Here is a 21,414-nt window from a genome sequence, read left to right on the forward strand (position 1 = left end):
AAATGTAGGTGCGCTACTGTAACAAATTTTTATGCAAAAGAAAGTGTAGCGTAAACTCCACCACAAACTCTACCACCTATATATGCAATACGATCAATATGAAAATGAATTAACATAAATCATCTCCAAATACACCTGTGGTTGATTTAAATGAACATGGAAATTTTTAAACAAATGAGTATTTGTTTACCTTTGATACATACTGTCCATTTTCCTCTGCATGAATTGGAGGATTAGGTTGGCTGGATTTTGCTCCAAAACAACACAACAATGAATGAAGGAAACCCTTATGCCTCGGTTTCTTGACAGTCAATGCTGAGAGAAACAGAAAAAAAAGACGAATAAATAATATACAATGGCAAATTAAACTCGTGCAAAATATTTTTCTCATGAATTTTTAAATATCTGTTTGGACCTAAATAACTCAGCATCTAAAAATGGAACACTAAGGATAAGAGATATTAAAGTCATATTTATTAGCCAAATGATTAATGTAATGCCCTTGGCGTATACAAATAGCCCCCCCCCCCCCCCCGAAGCAAAGATCATAGTATATTTTTGCAGTAAAAAAACATAAACCCCCCCCCCACACCAGAGGGTGGGGGAAGTCAAACTTCCCCTCCCCGAACCTTGAAAAAATCTTGCACAAGGGTGAAATGATAGCAAAAGTAAAATGTAGTTAAGTCAGGTCTGTAATTTAGGGTTATGTCCCTGTGCATTCAAATATTTATGTGACGCACAGCCCAACTACATATCAAAAACAATAGCAATACACGTATTGTCATTCAAAAATGTTCTACTTTGTGAAGCTAAGGGTTTGAGCTACGGTTGCATTTTTTGCAAAATGCGAAAGCAGCAGCCACTTTTGCAAAAAAACGCGTACAGGAGGTATGAAACGAGTAGACATCCATCCATCAATCATTAGCATTGTAGCAGTTTGCTAAAGCTTTTTTTTCCATTTTCAATTTTTTGCTAAAGCAATTTTTTTATCTAGCTTAAACCCTGGCGCAGCTGCATATGCCAGAAATGCAACCCTGATCTCACATACATTATATACTATACTCCCCTAAAGCAGAATGTTTTGCATTGTTCTGAAACAAACTCTCAAATGACTGAAAATGTTCTGTGATAAAAGTTCCCATATAATAGCTGGTTTTTCTACAGAGAAGACAGTTTTTTTTAAAAATTCTTACAGAGATTGTTCTGCTGTTTCTTTTCTGCTTATTTTGCTTTAGGGTTGTATTCTATAAAAGTTTGATGATTTTGTGAATATTTTGTGTATTAATTGGGGTGGGGTTGCTGCAAAAAAAAGGTAGCACTATTTCCTCCCCCCCAATTTGATTATATATTTGAGTTATAATTATAGTGAAAACACGAAATGTATTTTCTTTTAACAAAACATCTTTCAATAAAAAGGAAGCAAGAAGGTATGATGTGTGTGTGTGTGTGAGATAGCACAGTAAAACCCCTCTTAATGGACACCCCCCCCCCTCAAATGCAGTCATTCCTCTTTTATATGGCGCAAAATAATTTCCACGTATTTTCTCAGTCACGTCCTTGGGCATTTTGCCCGTTGTGGCGTTGTATTTGTATAATAAAACTATGCTTTTCTAACTCATGATGTCACAGTCACCCATCGTTTACAGACAATTTTTTTTTGTTTCATCAGTGTCTGCAAAAGAAAGGTTTTACTGTATCTTCAATCGTTAGCTTGAAAGGAAATAAGTGGAAAAAATTTGTTAGTGAAACTTGAAATTGTTCTTTGATTTTTTTTTATTATAAAACTGGAGCTACTTCCTTTTTGACTAGTGTGGCATAGTTCAAATATGAATTATTTTCTCAGGGGTTGTCGCATCACCCTCATTTTCTGATTACAAGGGACCTACAATTTATTGCCAGTTCCGAATGGCAGGCTTGTTTTTTATATCTTAGGGGTCGAAAACCAAATAATTTAGCAGACGAGAAAAGATGTTCCAGTTCATCTGAAACCACCTTCATGAACAACTCTAAATGGCTTTATGTGTCTCCTTTACTCAAAAAGGTACAGATTCCTCCTCTCATTTTTTTTTTATTTATCTCTAAAGAGCTGAAAGTCAAATCCTGGGTAGTAAAATCTTTGGATTGTGGTTTTGAGTGACAAGAAATAAAAAATTAAGGATAGTTCAAAAAAAAATTGTTATATCAAGGGTTTTTATTTGTTAATACATAGGTATGCATCCCTGACGCAGCCCTAAGGCCATACAGGTTTTTTATTTGTGAAATAGAGATCTGACCTTTGTTTTTTCCAGAATTTCGGACAAAAATCGTTAAATCGAGGAATTCGTTGAATCGAAGTTCGTTATATCGGGGTTCGACTGTACATATAAATATCATTCATCCAGCCCATTAACAATTGATTCAATTTTACTAAACAATGATTAAGATTTTCATACACATGTTGATAGCAAATTAGTAAACACGCTGTTTTTGTTGTCATTATTCCAATGATCAAAAGATTTGAAATAAAAAATTAAAAAAACGCGATGGGAATGACAATTGTGGTTTTCGTTAAAAAAAATCTTTTAAAAATTCTTAGTGGTAATAGTTTTATTCTCCCCATCTCGATTTAAAAATTTCATAGAAGCATTGGGAGGAGGGTGGGGAAATGAGATTACTCCATTTAATGGTTCAATTCCATGGTTGAAGTCTAATTCCCAAGTATTTGTTCCCATGGAAGGATAAGGGAGGAAGAAATTATTCTCATAAGAAGTATTCAAAAGTCATAGATCGCAGGTGAAAGAAGCATTTCAGGGTATTAGTTCCCTTCGGATGGTTTATTTATTTGGGGGGGGGGGGGACGCCCAGAGGGCCACCAAACTACACGGGAGACGACAAACTACGTTAAACTCGCTATTCTGGTTTTCTCTTCTCTTTCCCTACCTGCCTGAAAAGAGAAGAAAAAAACACCGCAGCAACTCTGAAACAACCAGCCATTCTATCTCCACGGAAGTTTTTTTTTTTGAAATTTTCTTTCACTCATTTTCCCTGTGGGCTGATTTCGCATGGTAAAGAATTCACAACCAGGCACACGTACGCCTATCATCATACTGCTTTCTAAATCAGTTCAAAGCATTCCCTCGGGAATAACGAAACCAATACAGGGATTATCAAACTACACTGATGGAAGTAGTTTTACACGATAACCGCACATATTTAAAAAATAAAAATCGCAGAATAAATGGCAAGCTCAAAAAAATTCCACAGCACACTGCAGTCACAGCTGATCTAAGAAATTCATATTTACCAAGTTGGGAGTAACTTCATACTCACGGGAATTTATAGGTGAAAAAAAATCCCATTTTCCAGCAACGTTATCTTGAGACATAATATAAGATTCCATTCTTTATAAAAATAGTCTTCCACTCTCCCAACAACATTTAAAGGAGTTTCGACACCCACTACAGAGCGATTGTCTGCGGGTGTTATGCGAAAAATACAAAACACATAGACGTGTCTGAGGAAAATTGATCCATTTTACTGCACCAAGATCATGCGAACTATTGGCATTCATTGCATGGCGCCGGCATTCCTGGAAAAAAATAATGACTAATGGTGCCGACAGAACATGACTGAAGGATGACGTCACCACATGAGTAAGTTAATAGCATGGTCAAATCATGAGATACGATCGTTAAATAAAAAATTCTCGTTGATGCGTGAAGAGTTTTGCGTCATTAAATTCACGGTCAAGACAGAAGAAAATTCTTCATTCAGTATAGTAAAAGATGTAATAATACTCAGATCCTAAAAATCACCATGTCATCTATCCGCTAGCAATGATTCTTAAACTTACGAGAAAAAAAAAAGAGCTTGTGCGCTGACATTTCAGATTAATTTTCACACAAACTGAAGAGACACGTGCACGTAAGCTTTCATTCAAAACAGCACGGGTTCATTGATCCAACTTTTCGATCACTTGAAGAAAACTTACCCTCCACTATTACATAACTGGAAACATGGGAGATTTTACTATGCGAAGTGAAACTTAAAATATCTATGTAAGGATAATTAAAAAAAAAAAAAAAAAAGCCGTCACAACACACGAAGCGCACGTTCGTGGATCAAACATCTGCATCAGAAAAAAATCATGTAATCTGTGGTTGATGAGGGTTAAAATTGATAATCAAAACTAGAAGGTGAAAGACCTCTCAAAAAGACCTAATAAGGAGAAAAAAAATTACCGCAGCTTCTCGAAAACCAAGACGTCCCAGCAAACCTGCCAGAGATGAATGATTTAAAATAAAGAAAAAGAAAACCTGCATTAAAAAACCCACAGAAATCAAACGAGTGCGGTTTCAATAAAACTGGGGGATAATTAAAAAAAAAAAATCTCGTCAAAGTAATCGAGATCGGTAAAGGTCAACTCGCACACGTACTAGTGTGTAAACGATAAATACCATACGAGTATATTTTAATACCACAACAAAAATTAAATACAATCATGCACATAAAGAAAAATCTAGTTCTCCATGCAGCTTTCTCAATTTCCACGTTCATTGCATTCAAGTTTTCCCACTAGCTAAATATAGACAAGAAAAATCTATACAATCTGCATAAATACACCACAAAAAACAGGTGGAAACATATCTTGTGACGATTGACGATCACTTTCATGTACAAGTTAGATTGTTCAACACATATCTGTGCTTCCATATAATTCATAAAATAGCAAGTGCAATTTATTTAGGAAGAGCACTCCCGTCAATGCGTCAAAACTTCATGTAAAAAATACAGTTTGACTAAGTCTGAGTGTTCCGAAAATAGATCCTTAAGCTTGAAAAAGTCATCAAACCATGAAATCTGATCAACCTTCAAAAGAGCGTAAAAAAACCATTAAAACGAACGAAAAATCGGCGAATAAGAACCTAAATTATGTGTATGGGGAGCTGATTTCCTTATAAATATTCAAAAAAGTGTTTATCGCTTGAAAGAGAAAGGGAGGCAAATCAGGGCTCTCAAGCATACGTGTAGGCTAATAATTTTTTCATGCCTTTCCCATACGTAATTCATCACCAATCAGCACCACTCAGGAATGTTCCGGTGCAGTGGCGTACTTTTTCCATCTCCGCCTTCACTGCGGAGATAGCCCAGGCAATACGAAATTTTTCATCTTTTACGTGCGTGAAAGGTGTGAATAATATATCGACGGAATCAGAGCGACGTACTCCACTACCTCCTAAAATATATATATATTCAAATACAAAAACCTTTCATATAGGAAACCGCAAACGAAACAGTCGCGTGGGATGCGATTTCCCTGTCTATGGAGAAGAGGGCGGCACGGCAGGCTAACGGACCTCCTACCAAGGATTTCAATTAGTGAGCCAAACGTCCAATTTTTCCTCAAGTAGGTCGCCTAAAAACAGCCCGACGAAAAAAAAAAAACCCGAGATGTACGCTTGGTGTTCGCTCAACAGTTTTATCAAGCTGAAACACATACGCTCACTTGTACGAGGCTATAACACCCCTTAAACGCAACAAGACTCATTCTTCATTCCTGACCAATGAATCTGAATTGCCTGTTAGCCCCGTTTCGTAAAATAACAAAATAGCTGACGAGGCTCTTTTACTTTTCTTTTTTCCACGTATAACCCTCTCCTTACATACCAGCACTTTACTAGTTCCCGGAGAAAGCACTCGAGTTGCAACAACACAGAAATAAGAGTAATGTATCTGTGTTTTTCCCCCTTCCATGGTAGTTGCCCAGTGAAAAAAAAATAAATAAAAATACTTTCACATCTATCAAAGTCTGGCAACTTCATAAACTTTGGAGCAGCAGAATGAACTTTCACGGCACGACTTATCACGGAGGTTATGACCGACTATTCCAATGGTAAAGCTCGAGTTCGAAAAAAAAAATGAGGGGAAGAAAGAAAAGTTAGTCCGTCCACCCCTTCCCATGAGGCCACGGTCAGTCGGGCCATGGCCTTCAAAAAAATACAGTATTGCGAAAAAACTCGCCTTTACCTAATTGAGTCCGAACGAAACTGGGTGGAGTGATGTTAATAGGAAACACATCTGACTGACACACTCTCTATATATACAGGTAATGCACGTTTGAAAGGGAAAAAAACTATAATTAGCAAATATAGGTTTATGGAGATAGGTGCCTTTTTGCGACTACTCCATCCCAACCATTCAGAGAGGTCACCGGAACTCTAGCCACATCCATCACTTCCTGCAATACATCACAATTTTTCAAAAGCGTCATTCCGTGGGCCATGTACTGAATAATTTAACATTGAAAAAATATTAAAGTTAAAAAAAGTTAAATATTCAGATTTAGTAATCTATTTCCAGAGAGTGTAGTATATATAACATATTTATAATAATTATAATAACATATTATATTATATAACATATTATATTATATAACATATTATATTATATAACATATTATATTATATAACATATTATATTATATAACATATTATATTATATAACATATCCAATGTTAATGTTCAGAAATATATTTTAAAAGCGAAAACAAAACATCGGTACTGGCAGCATAAATTGTCTGTGTGTGATTACGGAACCTGAGTCTGAGGATAGCATAAAAGTTTTGGAATTCATGTATAAATTTGTCTACTAACATCATGTCTAAGGCCGGTATTACACTATAAAAGTTTGATAAAAGTCCTATTACAAAACTTGAAAAATGCAGCCAATAAGGCCAACGGTTACATTTTCTAGAATGTAACAAATAACCTTATTGGTTAGATTTTTCAAGTTTTATAAAAGGGATTTTATCAAAATTTTATAGTATAATACCGGCCTAAAGAAAGTCGGGAAAAAAATATTTTGCACCGTTTTACTAAAAAAAAAGTTCGGGTTCTAAAGAATTAAGATGCCAGAATTCCTTGCGATCCAAAACGGTATCTTCTGTGATTTACAACCTTGTAGTAATGGGACATTTCGAGGGAGGACGACGGATGAAATTCGAGTGGAAAGGGAATCGGGGGGGGGGGGGGGGGGGAGGGCATAGAAAGCTCTGAAAAAAAAAATTCTGATGTGAAGAAATAAAGCATTTAAGTGAAACATGGTGGGGGAAAAAGTGTGACCACTTTCAGAATCCAGCAGAACTGCCCATAAGACCAATTTAAACATACCTATAAACCTCTAAGACTCCGGGGTCTTATGAGCCCATGCTCATCCGGGCATGACCAGAGAGATCTTAAAATGGCACTGCACTGCATAGAAATATGACAGGAGGAGAAGCTCTCTGAACTTCTACTCTGGGGGGTCTACAGGCCGACATTATTTATAAAAGTTTTGTTCACAATAAGTATACTCAAAAAATTCGATACGCAGAAAAGAATCTCGCTCCTGAATAAAAAAAAAAAGTGGGGGCCCTGATTAAGACGGGGAAGGGGGGCACAAAGAAAATGTAATTCCCAGAGGGGGGGGGGCATGAGCGAAAAAGGTTAAGAAACCACAGTCTTAGAAGATACCCTAAAAAAAATTCTATCTCGTGACAGTGTATGAACATAGTTCACATTGGCTTCCGATTCTGCGAGTCGGCGCCGTTACGGATTGGTTAAAAAACCTGAAATTCAAGTTTTTAACCAATCAGCAAAGGGCGCTGCCTTGCATAATCAAAAACTGCGCACTGTGTTCGCACCTTTAGAGTGTGAACATAGTGCGTCCGTATTTCCGATTCTGGAAACCCGCGTCGTCTCCGATTGGTTAAAAACCCGAATTTCAAGCTAAAAAAAGTTTAAATTCGGGTTTTTAACCAGTGGGAAATACGGGAGCACTATGTTGACACCCTTAGACTCCAATTCAGAAATACCAAAAAAATTTCTAGCGCCAAAACCGATTTTCTAATCGCATTGGCGACCTGGTGCCTGGAATTCATCAAGCCACGGTAATATGATTATGTATCAGGAATATAAACAGTTAGCCCATAAACGTTTTACTGTAGTCACATTAGTTATTGCGTCAGTTTCAAGTAGTTTTATAGACCCATCTATGAAACTATTTATATGCATGATATATCGATGTATTTCATTATTCCTGACCTGACTGGCTCTTAACATAAATAGCTGATAAAAAAAATTCCAAAAAATAAATAAAATACGTAAAGCCACAATGAAACATGATCCCAAGACTATTTTTAAAAAGAACGCATTGGGAAATACACACGTGACAGAGAGAGAAAAAAAAATCACATTTATTCTACATACTTAACGGCAGTTCCGTGAGCAGGCATAAGGGAAGAGTGGAAAACAGCATCACGAGAAGTGTTGTGGGTGGGTGAATGAATGAATACATAACAAACTGACCTCTTCCTTCGAGTCGTTTCTACATGTGAAAACTGGAAACTTTTTTTTTCAACCTCATCATCACGCGATATTTTCTCAGTTTAATTTATTTCTCCCACACATTAAATAATTCTCTGCATGAACACATTCCTTTCTGCTCTGGATCCCCAAAGCAGAATTTTTTCCAACGAGCTCTCAGCTGACTGGAAAAATGTTCTGCGGTAAACATTCCCATATACTGTGCATTTTCTATTCATTCCCTTGAGTTCTTTCCCAGATCGCGCTGGTAGTTTTTGGCATATTCTGTTTTGGGGCCTCTGGATAAACTCCTGGGGGAAAATATCCTCTGCTCTTAAGAAATTTGACTGGTCCCTAAATGTTTCCCGATTTGTCAAGCACACTATTCAGTGGCTCAAAGAAAAAATGAAGTCTTAAATTAACATGCTCTACCCTCTGACACCTTGACCGTATGGATGGTCATACCTAGCAGTATGATGATCTAGTACCTAGCAAGCCACGCGAGATAAAAAAACTTGCACACGACTGGAAAATACGAATACTATACGTGGAAACTCAAAAGGCTTGCTTGGAATATAGCTACAATCAAGATTTTAACGTGTTCGACCCCCCCCCCCCCACTTTCAGTCTATTTCACAAGAGATCTTGAAAATCGAATAGCAACAGGCAACGCGGACACCAAACCGAACCGGCCTAGTAGGCTATGCCTTATCAAGCTGGTCGGCCTTTTTTTTAATTTCCGCCCTTGCCTCGGGCACAACATTATCATTTCCTATACTATAGCAGCTTGTATAGTAGGTTATACAGCTGAAAAGACCCTTTCCCCCCCCCCCTTCCCCCAAGATCCGAGTGAGTTCATCACGGCGAGGAATACTCGAAACCAAAGATAAAAAAATTCGCCAGGGGTAAAGACTTAAAGAAAAAGAAGTAAAGGATGGGATCAGAGATTCGGAAAACGTAGGACTGAAGTTCGTATCTACTAGAAGTTAATCATCAGTCACGTAGATTCATAACGATTCACGTTTGTCACTTTTTGTGGGCCAAAAACCCGGCACACACAAAAAAAGAGCAATAGAATGGTTTAATGAGAACGTTTTAAGGCGATTTGTATCATTAAATTATAATAATCATATAATGGCACCATCCCATCAACACAAATAACCATAAATTATTCGGTGAGCTAACTTTTTAGCTACCATATATGTTTGACCAGCATTATCAATGAAAGTGGAAGAGTAGGGCATGCTGTTTTACGTTTAGATCTGATACGATATAGTGAAAATCCTATATTGTATACCGGTACCTTCTATAACGATATTAATCTCTGGTCCCAATGTACTTTTCATTATGTAAATTTATTCCATCTATAACGATAGCTTCTTTATGATACGGATTTTTCGGTCCTTGAAAACAAGAAAAAACGGGAAAGGATTTTAAAAGCCTGAAAGACTAGCTACACAATGTTTAACCTCATCTAATATATAGACCGTTAAGTTACTAAATAATGTGACAAACAAATTTTTCGCTGTAAGCAGGGAGATATCGACCTTTTCTCAGATGCTTTCCATGCGTATCCAGGATGTTGGAATTTTCAATAAAGTTGGGTCTCGAAAAGTAATTATGTTGCTGCATATCATCTAATAAGCAAGTTGTTTCGAAGGTGTGCACGTTTTATTTCTTTTTCAACTAGGAGGCAGATAAGGAATATCGAATGGCGATCGATGGCCGCCCATTCTCAAAGGGGCACTCTCTACCATCCCTTCAAGGAATAAATTAATACGTTTTGTATGCTCGATTTTTTTTCTTGATGCACTTCTGGCCATCTTAAGCGGAAGCTGTGCTACCCACACTAATGGATTTTCTAAAGGGGTGTGTTCGCTTCTTCCATCCCATGACGGATAATGCATTCATCATAAGGCTTATAGAGGTTGTTGGACGTCCTTTCGGGCTGTCATGGGACAGGGAACAATGTCTTGAGCTAACCCACCGTGAAAGGCACGGCATCTCAATAAATGGTCTTCAAGCCTATGACCACCTGATCAACTAACAGCAGTGAAGTCACTCTGGAACCTACGTTTTTCACCTCTAGGAGCAGAAGTGCTTGTGGAATACGTGGATTAAATTTTTAAACGTCCTTTAATGAAATTCATAGTACCCAGCAAGCCAATGACTTCCCTGAGCACAAGCAGAGAATTCACTGATTTTACGACTAGATTTCCCTCACCGATAGCCACATCACACGTCATGAAGTCAATAACAATTATAAGACTGGATCTTGAACACGTCGTATTCCATTCAATATACATTCAAGACTACCGCAGAATTCAAGGAAAAAACAGCTAGATTCCGGAACATTTCGGTAAATAGTGAAATTCTATATCAACTTACCACGGAATACCAGCAACTATCTCACCCCCCCCCCCGTCTTTTGAATTTCGGGAAGTCTACCTCCACCACCTACATCATTTGCCTTTATTGCCACAAAGAATAATCCTTCGTCTCTCGCATAAGGATCGAGTATGGCATTTTCGAGTATCTGAAAGTCCCTGAACGTTTTGCATGTGTATATACCCCCTGCTTCATATCTCAATAGGGTAAAAATTGGGTCAGTCAATGTTGATGACCCGTGGTCGTAAACCAATAGGCATACTCTTATGGAACGAACAAAAACTAAAAAAACTACTATTCAATATTGCTTTGGTGAAAAACTAATTAAACTGAAACGCATAGATAGAGTGTGAACTACACCATTAAATTACGAGATCAAAGTTGACGGTATGTGCTATACCAGCAAGTGAAACTTCAAAGAAAACGTCAACACATTCAATCGAGAGGACACAATATCAATGAGCCATACGCGTACAGACACAAACCAAAAATTTCTAATGTGTAAAGAGGCACAGTGCAAAAAACACATCGGTTGACACTTTTTCAAATTGTCTCCGACACGGGGGAAAAAGTCTTAAAGTACCAAAGACGGATGGTAACACAAATCAAAAATAATTGAAAGAAAAAAAAACAAACTACAGCCAGCGGGTTACAAGTCGTCAAATTCCAATTGCCGGAAACATACAATTCAGCCAAGGACGAATAGAAGTAGTAACGAGAGAGAGAGACATACGTATAGAGAGACCGCGGAATGGATCAATTCGTGATACTCACTTGGCCCACCCTCGCACGCATCTCTACGTAATATCGAATAGTGACAAAGTGGTTAAAAATTTTTCTGGACTACGTTTTTTTTTAAAAAAAGACCATAAATAGCCCGAATGAAACAGCTGTCCTAACAGAAAAATAAAGTAAAACTTATACGACTGGAAATAAAAATGTAAGAGAAGGGAACTTTTCTAATTCTCGTTATGTAGCGGCAGGTGGACCACCACCATCGTTATATCTCAGGTGGGTGGACAACGAGACCATTAGTTGTGGACATAATGGCAGGAGAAAGAGAGGGCTATAGTTATATTTCTACATTGTTTTCTTGCACAATACACTTCGGCGAAACTGCATGCCAGCCGTAATAAATTCGAAAGACAAAATATTTTTCAAGAAAGGGAAAAACTTTACGGTCGCATTTCAAATAAAAAAAAATGTTCTTTTCCTGAATATTTTTCTCCTCGTTCGAATATCAGTTTCGCAAAAAGTTGTAGTTAAAATATTTTTAGGTTGACTGTCAATTTTTCCAAACACGTGATATTTGGATTCGACATCAATTCTTGACTTTAAAATTATTCGATTATTTCGGAATCAATTCTTTAGATCCAGATTTTTAAGAATCTCTAATCACCACAAAAAGGAAGAAAACCATATGAAAACACTTGTTCCTGGACACAAGCCAGAAGAGGATATAGCCACACAGGAGAGAATCACAAGTCACAAAGCAATTCTGACAAAAACTTGGACCGAAATTTTAGGGTACAACTTAATGTTTTTAAGATATTACATCGGAACAAAAATTATTACTAAAACACGACTAAATTCAAATTATGAAAGTCAAATTTACCAGCAGCTTGTCTGGGTTCTATATCAACGGTAGGATGGAAGACTGCTCGTCGAAACACGAGGTAAAACATTGCCGGAGCACGTTGTTAGGAATTTCCGTCGGTAGCATTAAAAAAAATCTCTTGGCATTATGCAGACGCAAGATGACTATGTGATATCTCACGACTTTTTTTTTAAAAAAAAACTGCCTCAGAAACGGTTGATCAGCCTATCGTGAAACATTTTCTTCCTCAAAAGAAAGGAAAACGTACATATACGATAATGATGTGATGTGCTTACTCTATGCTCCATCTATTTGCACGGAACAACATGACATCCAGCAATACGTAAAAAAATGCAGAAAAGAAACAAAAAGCAACCATTTTCATTGATATTCCACAAAGGGAAAAAAAGAGAAACAATATTAGGAAGAGCAACCATTTTCATCGATATTCAACAAAGAAAAAAAAGATTAAAACAATATTAAAGAAAGAAATGATAAAAAAAAAACAAAAACAACAACAAAAAAAAAACAACAATCCCTTCTCTTATTATTTATTAATAGCTATAATAACCCGGCGCTACCCGGGTTTTCTCAATATCACTTTGATCTTAGCCAAAAGGCCGAGAAGCGATAATCAATTCTCAATATACTGGGAGCATTGAAGAAGTGACAAACCATTGTAAAGGCATATTCTAAATTCTACTTTAAAAATTCTAACGAATTTTTAAAGTAGCCTATCGTTTGAGTCTTGTCCTGTTGCGTATATACAGATGACTACCGTCATAGCGAAAATCTCGTTTTAATGAACACGTTTCCAATCCTCCCAGTAAGTTTACATAGGAACAATGCAAAAACCTGGAATTCCTTTATGACAAAATTTCGTTACACCGAAGTGATTTCTTCGGTCTCTTGGAGTTCGTTATAAAGGGATTCGACTATATAAGCATAATTTGGCAACGATCGCTCTTTACAAATTGTAGATTTGTATAGAGAAGACAGAAAATCAATTATATATGTATAAATTTATCACAAAGATATTGGAAGCATTAAAAAATACGTTGTATCACTGACGTTTTAGAAAATATTTTGCGGCAAAATGAACACAAGTAATCCTAAATGATCGAATGCTGCCGAACAACTAAAATAGTAAGCAGCATCGGTATAACACGAAACAAGCACAACTCGGAGAACATAAGTACTTCAAGACCACGCAAATACACGCGTTCCGGTATGTACCAATTCGTTAGAAATTCCTCAGAGGAATGTTTACGAGGTGCATGTACTGTTAAGTAGCAGAAGTAGCCAAAAATAATAAAAGTACTTCGATGGTCTATAGATGCTGGTAGATAATAAATTCCAAACCCGAGAAAAAACGAGCAAAAATATGAACGACAGTCTTGCATACTGTTTTGTTAGTTCTTGATTAGTCGGCATCTGGTCGTTAACACGTCTGCAGCATCACGAGAGCTTCACGAAAAGTGGAACGTACTCTAGAGGGAATAAAATGGCTGTCACTGTTATATGGCTTAACGACGTTCTTTCGAATTTTTGCAAAAAAAACGCACGAAACAAAAGAGCCTTGATGAAGAGTACATTGCAAAAATTTTATGGGAATATAATATCTATCTATCGCCTGAAAATCTTAACCATATCACGTGGCAAATAACACACTAGTCACCCCCAATTGTTTGCCTTCTTCAAGAACATCAAAATCCAGGAAAAGCTTTAAAATAGCATGTGAAAACAAAAATATATAGGCCTACACATATGTACCAAGCGCATGAAACAGAGAAAAAAATATGTGTAAGAACGTTCAAGAAAAACTGTGCAGATGAAAAAATAATGATAAATTATCCAAATTTTTTTTACGTGCTTCTACACATACCACCACCGACATGAAAAAAAGAGTAGAAGAGAAAGAACAACTCCGTAATATGAAAAAAACAGCAGCGATGTGGCGAGTGATAAGGGTGGTCCTTCCCGCTTCTATTCATACGCCGCTGATCGTGAAGTATTGTCTTTCTATGACCTTGACATGTGTGGAATGCGCCAGGCACGCGAGCAGATTATTATTACTGGCGAAAACAATGACGAAAAAAAAAATGGAAACAAAGGAAAGCAAGCACTACGTAGTAATTGCCTGCAGGAACTGGAAAAAAAAACCACACACACAAGCACGCCCCCCCCCCAATATTCAAATTTTGCTGAACAATGTATAAAAATTGAATTTGGACATCATCTTCATTAAAGACTCGACTTTTTCATGTGTTTTTACTAAAATACCTTAAAGGAATTCCATCTGAGGTATGTATGGTTACTGCCAAAGCCCGAAATTGAATTGGCCAATTTCGTCAAATATTGACCCGGCCAATGTCCGAATGGCGGGTCAGTTCGTGAAGTGGCCGGTTATCCCTGGCATACATAAAGTCCGATAACGACAGAGATGATTCGGGATCATTGTCGTGTTGGCGTATTTTTTTCGTGATAATTGCATCCATGTTACTGCCATTAGTTGTTTTATTAGTTTCACAACACACCATTTCATGTTAACCAGTGGTTCTCAACCAGTGCTCCGTGTGAACTCCCAAGGGGCTCCACGGCAGCTCGAGAAAAATACAAAAAACAGTATAAATTCGGAAAAAATAATTATAAGTATTTTTGAATAATATTAAATCAGTAACTGTTTGATGAATGAATGAAAAATAGGCCTACGGGGCTCCTCCACAGAAATTATATACCAGAAAGGGCTCCGCGAGTCAAAAAAGGTTGAGAACCGCTGATGAGTATTAACTAAAACTCGCATTAACACGGTTTTTTTTTTTAAGTGTCGGCAAAAGGATTTCTGAAAACAAATAGGATGGGAACATATGATAAATTAAAATAACCACCAAATTGAGATTTTATGCAATTCCTGTAAAAGAAATTTTATTTGTACTTTATGTACCGTACGATACGTATATTTGGTCATTTTTTTTACTAAAAATAATAAAAAATTTCGAAAACAAAACAATAAGACATATTTAATTTTCAAGGAAATAAAAATACATTCTACTTTTTCCCTTTTCAACCGAACAAAATATTGTATATCATGCACACTTGTAAAACAAGGAGGTACACACACACACAGTTGTCACGTATTCAAGAATTATAATCACTGCAGTCAAAGTTACGCCACAGAAAGAGAAACGTAGAAATGGGGTAAACAAAATCTGCATAGAAGATTCTGAGAATTTCTAAAAATCGTTTTCGTCAAACATGAAAAAAAGTCACATTTTTCACAGGACAATCGACTACAATACTAAAAATCTGTTCTGAATAAATTATTATTCATATCATCTCTTATTTTCATTTTTTTTCGCAAAAATAACAAACAGGCTTCTCGGAAAATCTGAATATGAAGTTTCTCATTAAATTTTTCCTATGTTTAAAAAGATAAACAAATTCTTTGAACTTTCCGACAGTCAACGGCCTATTTTGGGACAGCAGTCACGATACATAAAATATGATACCTACGTAAAAGAATAGATATGTTGAGTACTTGGTATTAAAATAATAATACAGCAAGTCCAGTTGATATCAATATTTTTTTAACGATTATTCACCAGAAGAGATTCTAAACAACGAAATATTCTACATATTAATTTTTTTCGTGATATATGTTCTTATAGGGTTGCTGTAATTTAGTTGTATTTGGCATCCATATTTTTTTATATGCATTTTTTTTCAGCCACCTCGTTGGACAATATGCCAGCTGTGGAATTTCTATAAGAAATTTTTGTCCATCATTAGTAATGTTGAGATTCATTTTTCAAAAAAAAATCCACAATAACATGTTTCACTTTCATCGAAGTTGATCGGTTCCTCCAGTTTTAAAAACTACTATAACCGCATCAACAAAACGTTTCGAAAGCACACGTTGCAATAATTTCGTTAAGTTTGAAAACGTTTGACAAACGTGAAATTCAGCTACTGCCATTTGTTTTTACATAAAGGCGGTAGGTCTACACATCCATTCCGCATTTAAAGCTTACGAATGCTTGGAATTCCACACACGCGACCCAGCAAACGAGAGATACCAGATAATATGTATGCACAACTGTGCACAAACACAGCTGAAGTATCCTTCCCTGAATGGAGGCCAAAGCCACCTGCTCATCAGCTATGAACTAAGTGAAGGTACGCCTTGCGTAGGCAGGTCGCCGTTGTTGAAGCCTTATCGGACGGACCCACACCATCGCCTTACCCTGTAACTAAACATTGGAACAAAATAAAAAGAGGAAAAAAAATCTAAGACTAAGTGAATGAGAAGGTAACAAAAAAGTATCCTCCCCTGAAAACGAAGAGGCTCATTTCTTATTAGCTATTTTTATTGCTAGCTAAAACAGAGTTAGTCATAAGCAGCCTCACTCCAGAAAACGCACTCTTTCGCGCAAGACGACCAAAAAAAAAAAGTAAAAGAAAACGACAACGCGAACTTCATTTTTGAAAACACGTCACGTCGCTTCCTGGTTCTCGTATATTTCGTATAGTTTCTCACGCCAACAGACCATTGCTTCTTTCCCTCCTCCTCCCAAAAAACCCGAAGAGATACCAAAGACGTTTGAGCATGTTTTTACGACTAACCATGTTCCTAGGATGAGCTTAATCCCGAAAGTGCGTCATATGCTGTTGCCGCCGCTCTTCCTCTTGAGAAGCGGCGGATCCAGCGTTTCGGAACAACGAGAGCGAATTCCTATCGACCGACTGGATAGATAGATAGTCGTTTCTCCACCTCAATCGAATAGCATTTGAGCATCTACCTCGCAATAGCCCCAGCACAAATATTGTTAAGATCTCAAACGAGCAAGACGTGATGACAGCCAGTGTTTCACGGAAAAAATAAGTCTTCATACGTTCTATTGTACGTCATTACAATAGAAAGAAAGGGCAAGGCAGGATTGCTAACGGTTAAAGTGCTTGCAAAACAGCAAAAATAGAAATTCGCCGAGGAACCAACTATTAACGAATAGATTTTTGTTCCCCACAAATAATCATATCGACGGCTCAGTTCAAAAAAAGGCAACAACTCAGAAAATAGCAATTCTGAGTTATGCACACCATGAGAACGGTGGAAAATACCTCTAAACAGTAACAACTCTGGTTATACGCTACCTACTGTAATGAAATCTTGAGTTAATTCCCATTCAGTTACAAAGTGAATCTTTTAAATGCAGATATCTTCAAAACAGAATTCTGAGTTGTTTTCTTTTTAAACTGGGCCGTCGATATACAGTATCACAAAAATAAAACGAGACCTACTCCTCAAACAACTTGATTTAAAAAATTTCCATCAACATCTAATTTCCAAAACGTGTCTTGAAATATAGAAGGTAAATTATGTACACTGTTTTGAAAAATGGATCACGGATACTACGCAGATCGAAAGCAATTCGACAAAACCAATAAATAAATAAATAATAAAAATATGTATAATAATAAATTTTTATAAGATAAATAGCTTTTTCTCAGCCCAATATATCAAGGAAACATTTTATTTTCTGGATATTATGCTGAGGAGAACTCGGAAAAAAAAAGCATGCTTGCCCGGTATGCAAGAGGGCCTGAGTTCGTGTCACGGCGGAGACAAGATGACGTTTCTTTCCGAGTTCACCTCAGCATAATATCCAGAAAATAAAATGTTTCCTTGATAAATGTTTATGTAAAAAAATCAAGTTAATACCAAAAACTTGGTAACGTTTTCAAGAGCCGTGTATTAAAAATCTTGGCTGATGGAAACCGAACAGACGCACTTCGCCCAACCAAGAGGAAAAGTGCAAAAGATCATCAGAAGCAAAGCCAACAGCTGTCTGGGAGGTGGTAAGAAAAACCTTCGGGGCTATTGGCTACAAGCCAACTTTCACATTCGAAGCTAGCAGTGAGGATTACTTGGAGAGATGGAACTTCATCTTATCGAAGAAAACGCAAACGAAAAAAATAAAAATAACGCCCATATCACGAGAAAAAACAAATTGTTTCTCCTAGTTCACTTGTTTTCATATATGTATAAAAAGAATATTAAAAAAACAAAGAGGACAGGTAAACAAAAACACAATGTAAACAATAAATGGTAGGCTTCTCCTACCGGAATCTCTTTGGAAAATTGACACAGTGATGAACTTCCTCTTTGTAGAGCTATTCAATCATTCAAAATAACTTGCGTTGATATTAATGTTTCCAAATGTTTATACGCACCAGCATAGTTCAGCATGACATGTCAAGGGCACATAGAACTTATAACTTGGTGACGTAAGTACGCATATGAAAACAAAATCATACTTCTCATAACAATGAAAAAAAAAAAATTATAAAATTTGTCGAAATGCAAACAAATTAAACCGGGTAACCACAGACCAAGTCTCGCCAGATTTCAGGGAGAATATTAAAAGCGTGAATATGAAAATTATCCACATGTTAAATTATTTAAATCTCAACTATTAGGATCTCCATTACTCACATTCATTTCTCTATTTTAAGCTATGATTTTGATCTTCATCCACAGATGCCACTGACACGCTATGTGCGTCAAATACCCGGAATTTCGGAAAGGACCCATACAAACTTGGTTCACTTGTTCCATAGGGCGCGTTCCCTAGCAGTGGACAATGAAAATAAAAGAACCTAGTTATAAGCTGGTAAGTAAATCTCTTTTCTTTTTTTTCGATCAACCTTTGGATTGTACATGTTTTTAGAAATGAATTATTTGATTCACAGGGATACCAGTGGATGGTGGTGGTGAAGGGCGGGACATACTTTAATTTTTTTAGAGGGATTCACTTTCCCTCAAAAAGGACCTAGATTTGGCCAATGACCTGGGTTTCGGGACTCGAGTAAATTAGAGTGTGCCACATCTCTGTTCATCGTAGAAAGTAGAAATCGGTCTTCCGATAAGAGTTGCTATCTCCATGATATTTTCATCGAATTTTAATTTTTTTTTTCTTCAACATGCACGATTCCCCCTCCTGATTTTTTTTAAAAATAAGTCTAAAGACAGTGTCGTATTTTTAAAACACGTTAAGAAATAAAACTCAAATAAGTCTCATAATAATAAAAACTCAAAAGTCAAATTCAGTATGTTTATTCTTCAGAGAGATTTTTAATGCATATTTTTTTTGTTTTAGTTGACGTCATTTTTATATTTATCTCCCAGCTTCATCAATACTGCAAGAGTAAAAGCTGCAATTACTTTGAAACAAAATTAAATAAACTATGTTTATTTCTTACAATTATCAAACAATTCATTATCTTTTATTTTACTTGTATTATTTTAAAAACATATGTCCTTAATGTTTTAAAAACTTTATTTCTGATATACTACCCATGTCTGTCTCCGATATTATTTCATTCATCAGATACATTAAATTTCCAGAAAAACGCAATAAATTACTGATTAAATTCTGTCCAAAAGAAAAAAATCACTAGTTTCTGAATTCAACATGCAAACTTTTCCAACTTAAAAATTTAGAAGGAAAAAAAACAGTTTTAATGATTTAAAAAAAAAATCGATTGCAGGGTTCCAAGCAAAATCTGCTTGATCATTTCCCTGATAAAAATTTCTGAAAAAATATATAATTTTAAATCTTAAGCTTTCAAATCTTCAAATGTTTTCAAATTTATTTGAAATTTATTTATTTTTACAAGATTCTCCCACCCTGACTTTTATCACATATTTCCCCGGACTTCAACCAAATACACACACAGATATTTTACACTTTACCCGACCATTTCTCATTTTTCTAGGTCACTGAGGATCTTGATTTAGACCAAAACCAATGACATAATTTGGCCATCAAAGAAAAGCCATTCAGTGGTTCTTAAACTGCGGGTCACGACCCCTTTCAGAAGGCCACGTTAATGAACGGGGAGAGGGGGTGCAAGAAAATTTCCAAAATAAGACCATCGATAAGAAATTTTTCATTTCTTTCAATGAAAATAAGAATATAGTGACCTGTCACTTATATACCCTCTCACTGATGCGTTTTTTCCTTGTGCTTTGAACAAGCGCATAAGTGAGGGATAATTGTATATCAAACCAATATATAATGCTTTATCTTTTGACTAAAGTATTCAACATACTTGGATGTATCCTATAGTGTAATAAAATTTTACACCTATAGTAAGCAATATACAGGGTGTCCCGTAAATTTGAAAATACATGGTTTAAAAATTCATAAAAATTGAAGGAATTGGTACACGGTTTGCGAAAAAGTTGGGGATTTTTTTTGGGGGGAAAGGAACAAAAATTATTTCAAACTTTAGTCGATAGCGAGCACATCACAGAATTCTGGGCCTGAACCTTTCTCTATTCTCCTCTGTGTCCGAAACGTTCACAAAGCTTCAGCCGGCGATTCGTAGCTGAGGTAAAACTATTTCATCAATATTTATCCACTAATGCCAACATCACAATGAAAACCTTATATAAGCGCCAGTAACAGAGAAAATTAAGAAATGAGCTGTTAGCCGTACACCCTACATTTTATAGGACCCTGATTTGCATATTTACAGTGGTTTGCTTTCGCGCAGCGCCTTCTATCGACAGAAATTTGATTTTCCCCTTGTACCCAAACCCTCCCCACTTCTTGTGAATAAATTTTTCGTGAACCGTATTCCAAAAAAACACCAATTCTTTCAATTTTTATGAAATTTTAAACTACAGTATTAAGGAATTTATAGGACACCCCCCCCCCCCATATTTAAAAACGATAAGAAAGAAATGAAGACAATATTTTGGTTGTATAGCGGTGTTTTAATTTGAATGATACACCAGGAGCGGCGGAGGGTCCCATAAAACTTTTGTTAAAAAAAAAGGGGGGGGGGGTCACCGATAAAATTCCTGTAAAAAGGGGGGGGGGTCACACCTAAAAAAAGTTTGGGAACTAAATTCGATCGTTAAAAAACTAATATAGGCTAGTTTTATCGGCGTTTATTTCTCCTCCACGAAAGTGAAAATTCAATTTTTTTGAAGGATAAATTTTCTAAAAGAACTGAAGGGCGTAGTTTTCTTTAATTAATTAAAACTTAATTTAGAAATAGCCCAGTCCTCCTCACTTCAAACTCTGAGTGCGGCGAGTG

The 21,414-nt window shown here is 36.4% G+C and overlaps 1 protein-coding gene across 2 annotated transcripts in view; it reads right to left on the reverse strand.

Annotated features, from left to right (window-relative positions):
• Positions 1-21,414, reverse strand: part of hzg (CTD small phosphatase herzog) — a 67,690-nt gene that overhangs the window by 26,651 nt on the left and 19,625 nt on the right. The window contains exons 1-2 of one of the 2 annotated variants that reach the window (XM_089245105.1): positions 12,325-12,564; positions 191-315 (exon numbers count right to left, since the gene is read on the reverse strand). In XM_089245105.1, coding sequence (XP_089101231.1) covers positions 191-315; positions 12,325-12,394 — 195 coding nt within the window. In that variant the 5' untranslated portion in view covers positions 12,395-12,564. Of the gene's footprint in view, positions 1-190; positions 316-12,324; positions 12,565-21,414 lie in introns of those variants that run through there. The other variant, XM_089245104.1, reaches the window with a different exon arrangement.

The sequence above is a fragment of the Pholcus phalangioides genome, unplaced genomic scaffold (genome assembly GCF_987345545.1).
Source record: "Pholcus phalangioides strain wild (caught in Gottingen) unplaced genomic scaffold, Ppha-v1.0 ptg000015l_1, whole genome shotgun sequence".
NCBI classification, from domain to species: domain Eukaryota; kingdom Metazoa; phylum Arthropoda; class Arachnida; order Araneae; family Pholcidae; genus Pholcus; species Pholcus phalangioides.